Raw genomic sequence first — 5,580 nt, forward strand, 5'->3', positions numbered from 1 at the left:
TTGCTGCACATGGAGTGGAGTCACTTGTGATGAAGTCACAGGTCATGTCATTAGGCTTCAACTTGGATGCAGCGGGCTTCAAGGCATTATCCACTCCAACAACAGTTTGTTCCTTCTCACTCATCTTCAAACTCTTATTCTCTCCGGGAATATTTATTTTAGTGGCCAAGTCCCTCTAGAATTCTCTTACTTGTCTCATTTGATTACACTTGATCTTAGTTCTTTGTTCAATGATTTGAGACTAGAGAATTTTAGTTTGAAACGAATTGTTGCAAACTTAACAAGTTTGAGAGAGTTGTCGTTGAGTGGTGTCAATATGTCTTCTGTCTCTCATAATTCCTTTATGAATTTATCGGAGACATTGATATCTCTTGATTTGAGTCATACTCAAATGAAAGGGGAATGTCCAGAAAATATTTTTCTTTTGCCAAACCTTCAAGAGCTCAAACTATCGGACAACCATAATCTCACCGGTTCATTTCCTAGATATAATTGGACCACCCCGCTTAGAAATTTGAGCCTTTCTTCCACTAGATTCCTAATAGATTTACCATATCTTACTAGGAGTTTAAAATATTTGAATCATTTGGATGCCAGGAATTGCAATTTCAGTGGACCGTTTCCTGCATTAATGCTTGGTAACATAACTCAAATCACTTCCTTAGATCTCTCTTCTAACAATTTTGGTGGTCAAATCCCATGGGATTCTTTCAATCTGGAGAAGCTGAATTTTCTAGATCTTTCATACAATAATTTTGAAGGCCAGCTCCCTCAAATTTGTGGTAATTCTACAAAGAAAATATTTCTTTGTGACTCTTCAGAAAGTGATAAATTAGTGGGCCTTCTTCCTTTGAATTTGAAATCCTTGGACTTATCTGGGAACTTACTTAGTGGAACAATACCTTCTTGGCTATATTCCCTTCCGTCTTTACAAGATTTATATCTACATCAGAATCAATTCACTGGTCATATTAGTGAATTCCAGTACAATTCTTTAGTAACTCTTGATTTAAGGTCAAACAAACTAGAGGGCCTTATTCCAAGATCAATTTTTCAGCAAGTGAACCTTCATAGGTTACATCTTTCATCAAATAACTTGAGTGGTGTCATTCACTTAGAACAGTTCTCAAGGCTAAAAAAACTCAAAAGACTTTCTCTTTCTTTTAATAGCCTATCAGTGGATTCTATCAACTCCATCACATACGTTTTGCCCAATACCCTTTGGTTATTGGAATTGTCTTCATGCAATATCACTGGGTTCCCACATTCTTTAAGAAGCTTGGAAAATTTAGAATACTTGGACCTTTCCAACAACAGAATTGATGGGAGTGTTCCCCAATGGTTGTGGAACGTTGGGAAGGATTCATTGTATTATCTCAATATTTCTCACAACCTCTTAACTCATATTGGGAAAATTCCATGGAAAAGTCTATCGTATATTGACCTTAGCTCCAACAGGCTTCAAGGTCATCTTCCAATTCCACCACCTTCAACTTCTCTGTTTTCAATCTCAAACAATCAATTGGTTGGAGAGATACCTTCTCTGTTTTGCAACCTTACTTGGATTGAAGTCCTTGATTTGTCACACAATAGTTTGACTGAGAAAATTCCGCCATGCTCTGAAAAATACAGTCACAACCTCTCAACAGTTACGATGGAAAACTACTTGTGGATGTTGAACCTTCATGGAAATCAATTGGAAGGGTCACTGCCACTTTGGTTGCTCCATTGTGAAAGGCTGGAAATTTTAGATGTCGGGAACAACAAGCTGAACGGATCCTTTCCTTATTGGTTGGAGTCTCTTCCCGAGCTGCAAGTTCTTGTCTTGAGGTCTAACAGATTCCATGGTCAAATAAGTAATCCAAAAGTGAGATTTCCCTTTCAAAAGTTGAAAATCATGGACCTCTCCAACAACGAACTTACGGGTCTTCTGCTGGAAAAATATTTTGACAATTTTATGGCCATGATGAATGCTCATACAGATGTTCTAGAATACATGGAAATGTACAACGCGCTAGCTGGATACTATTCTTATTCTGCGACAATGAATATCAAAGGAAACTCCATCGAGCTGCCAAAAGTCCAAACAATGCTCATATTAATTGATTTCTCAATGAATAACTTCACAGGAGAGATTCCAAAGGTGATTGGAAAGCTCAATTCACTCAAAGGACTCAATTTCTCCCACAACGAGCTCTCTGGTCTGATTCCTCCATCGTTGGAAAACTTGAGCAATCTCGAATGCTTAGACCTCTCCTCAAACAAGCTGTCCGGAAATATTCCATCGCGATTAGCAACAGATTTGAGTCAACTTGCAAACTTAAATCTTTCCGGCAACAGATTGGAGGGACCAATACCTCGCGGGAAGCAATTCAATACATTCAACATTGATTCATACAGTGGAAACCAGGGATTATGTGGATTCCCTCTGCCCAAATTATGCACCGATGATGAGCCAAAGCACAATCAAGGTTATGATGATGATGGAGATCACAACAAGGGAATGATTGATTGGAAAGTGGTGATGATGGGATATGGAAGTGGAATGGTAATCGGAATATCTATTGGATACATGGTGCTTTTCAGTAGAAGCTTCGATTATTGGTTTCTAAAAAAGTTTGGAGGAGGAGGACGTCGTAGAAGAAGAGCGAGCTCAAGAGGGAGGAGAAGATCAAACTAGCAAGCAGAGGAAAATGAAGTCTCATGGGAAGTCTGGAAATGTAAGTTCGTAATTTCTTTGTATTTTATCAGCTACATAATGTTTTTTTTTTTTTTTTTGTGTTTGACAATTTTTTGTTCTTGTATAGGAAAGAGCATGAGTGTTGATGATTGGATGCAACTGCTGCCGTGCCCTGGACTGAGGCGTAGCTCCGGCGACACCATTATCTGATATTCTAGTAGTTAAATTCTTGTTCCCTTAATCTATAGCCAGAGTGCATAATAAATAGTTTGTAATATATATGGAGTGTGCGTTCTGTAGTTTGTATTTTACGTGCCTGTTCATTGTAATTATCATTTCTGCTTTTGTCTAAGATGGTGGCTATTCTCATTATATTAGAAAACTGGAATTATGTTCCATTCATTATGTACTTTTTTTTACGTATAAAAAAAAACAAATAGAGTAATGCGACAAAATGTCCATTTTTGTTTCTTTTACATATATAAAGAATGCTTAATAGGCACAGGTATTCTCATTTTTAATTATCATAAAGAGAATTTGTTTTTTTAGGACATAATCGGAGAATTGTTTTTTTTTTCTTTTCCCCTCCCCTTTTTCAAGTTTTTCTTGTTCTTTTTTATTTTTTTCCTCTTTTTTTCAAATTGTGGATGGGAGATTTGAAGTCAAAACCAATAGAGTTGGGGTAAGAAATTACCTTGCTACCACTCCTTTCTCAAGTTTTTTCCTTTTTCAACTTGGGTAAGTCGTTCTGTGGTCGTTGTCCTTTTCGGACGGTAATTTGTTGGTACAACAATTCCTGCCTGCAAATTATCAATGACTGTGGAAAAAGAGTTTTTGAACTGAAGCAAAGCAGAGCTAATGTCTTCACGTTAATATCAATAAGCTTGAAAAATTTAAGAATCTTGGACCTTTCCAACAACAGAATTGATGGGAGTGTTCCCCAATGGTTGTGGAACGTTGGGAAGGATTCATTGATTCAATTGAATATTTCTCACAACCTCTTAACTCATATTGGGAAAATTCCATGGAAAAGTCTGTCGTATATTGACCTTAGCTCCAACAGGCTTCAAGGTCATCTTCCAATTCCACCACCTTCAACTTCTCTATTTTCAATCTCAAACAATCAATTGGTTGGAGAGATATCTTCTTTGTTTTGCAACCTTACTGGGATTGTAGTCCTTGATTTGTCAAACAACAACTTGAGTGGGAACATCCCACCATGCTTTGGAAATTTTAGCAAAATCTCTGTTTTAGATTTGCGAATGAATAAGTTTCGTGGAATGATTCCTCCAACATTTGCGAAAGGAATCTGGTTGAGGAATCTTAACCTCCATGGAAATCAATTGGAAGGGCCATTGCCTCAATCTTTAGTCAATTGTGAATTGCTGGAATTTTTGGATGTTGGGAACAGCAAGCTGAACGGGTCCTTTCCCCATTGGTTGGAATCTCTTCCAGAGCTTCAAGTTCTTATTTTGAGATCTAACAGACTTTCTGGTCCTCTAAGTAATCCCAAGGTGAGATTTTCCTTTCAAAAGTTGAGAATCATGGACATCTCTAACAATAATTTCACTGGTACTTTGCCAACAAAATATTTTGAGAACTTCGTAGCCATGATTGATGCTCATTCAGAACGCTTAGAATACATGGGCCCTATTATTCTGTGACAGTGGTTATAAAAGGATTCGAAACTGAGCTCGTGAAAATACAAAAACTGTTCATAACCATTGATTTCTCAAGTAATAGCTTCACAGGAGGGATTCCAACAGTGATCGGGAAGCTGAATTCACTCAAAGGCCTTAATTTTTCTCACAACAAGCTATCCGGTGTAATTCCATCATCCTTGGGAAACTTGAGCAACCTTGAATGGTTAGACCTCTCATCAAACGAGCTTTTTGGAAACATCCCATTGCAACTAGCTGCAGATTTGTATCAACTTGAAAGATTAAATCTTTCCGACAACAAATTAGAGGGACCAATACCTCGCGGAAGGCAATTCAATACGTTCAGCAATGATTCTGTGACGACCCTCCTATGAGGCCGCCACTGTAACTTAAACTTTAACTTGTACTTACTGGGGTTTCTTAAAATTTGCGGAACATTTTTTTTTTAATATAAGAAAGAATACTTTCATAATTTGTAACAATAATTTCAAATAAGTGAATCACTAAATTTCTTAAAGCTTTTCTTAATTTCAGTTAAGATAAAACGTTCTAAAAATATCTTTCAAACAGAGCAGCATTTGAACTCTTATTTCAAATGCTCTTTAAAAGTCTTTCTAAAACTAGCCAATTCAATCGGGCCATTTAATTTTGACTTTAAAACGGATTTCGTGAGAAATCTTAAATTCAAGTACATCTTAAAGCCCTTTTAAAATCAATCATTTAAATCGTCATGTTTAAAATTTATTTATTTGTTGCATGCTCTGTTGCAACGTTCTAAAACTTAAATACTCAAAACGAGGGTTGTTAGCTACAACCTCGGTTTCTTTAACATACATATGTACCTATACTTTTTAAACATACATGCTTGAAACCTTTAAATCATATATACATATACATGATTTTTCTTAAACTTACTGCGGAAGATAACTGCGTGAGCGGTATCCATTCCCATCTCCACCATTCGTCCGCCGCTTGCCATTGCCCTTCAAGAATTGCTGATAGGTTTCTTACCTACAGCATGAACATATCTGATTGAGCTTTCGCTCAGCAAGTAGGAACTATATCTCACAAAATAACTGTAAGTACACATAAATAAATATGCATGAGCTGATTATGCTTAATTATGATGTCTTATCATAATCTTATTATCTTATCTTATCTTTCTTACTGATGGGCCCGAGTGCTCGCGTACCACTTGCGCGCAATCATCGGAACGTGAGGGTTTGCAAGGTCCCCCAC

The 5,580-nt window shown here is 37.0% G+C and overlaps 1 protein-coding gene across 1 annotated transcript in view; it reads left to right on the forward strand.

Moving 5' to 3' along the window:
- Window positions 1-10: 10 nt before the first annotated feature.
- Window positions 11-5,580, forward strand: part of LOC21411203 (receptor-like protein Cf-9 homolog) — an 18,130-nt gene continuing 12,560 nt past the window's right edge. The window contains exons 1-3 of the mRNA XM_024166175.1: window positions 11-2,679; window positions 3,531-4,252; window positions 4,348-4,686. Of these exons, the coding sequence (XP_024021943.1) occupies window positions 317-2,679; window positions 3,531-4,252; window positions 4,348-4,686 (3,424 nt within the window). The 5' untranslated portion in view covers window positions 11-316. The remainder of the gene's footprint in view (window positions 2,680-3,530; window positions 4,253-4,347; window positions 4,687-5,580) is intronic.

This window comes from Morus notabilis, unplaced genomic scaffold (assembly GCF_000414095.1).
Source record: "Morus notabilis unplaced genomic scaffold, ASM41409v2 Scaffold1708, whole genome shotgun sequence".
Taxonomy (NCBI): domain Eukaryota; kingdom Viridiplantae; phylum Streptophyta; class Magnoliopsida; order Rosales; family Moraceae; genus Morus; species Morus notabilis.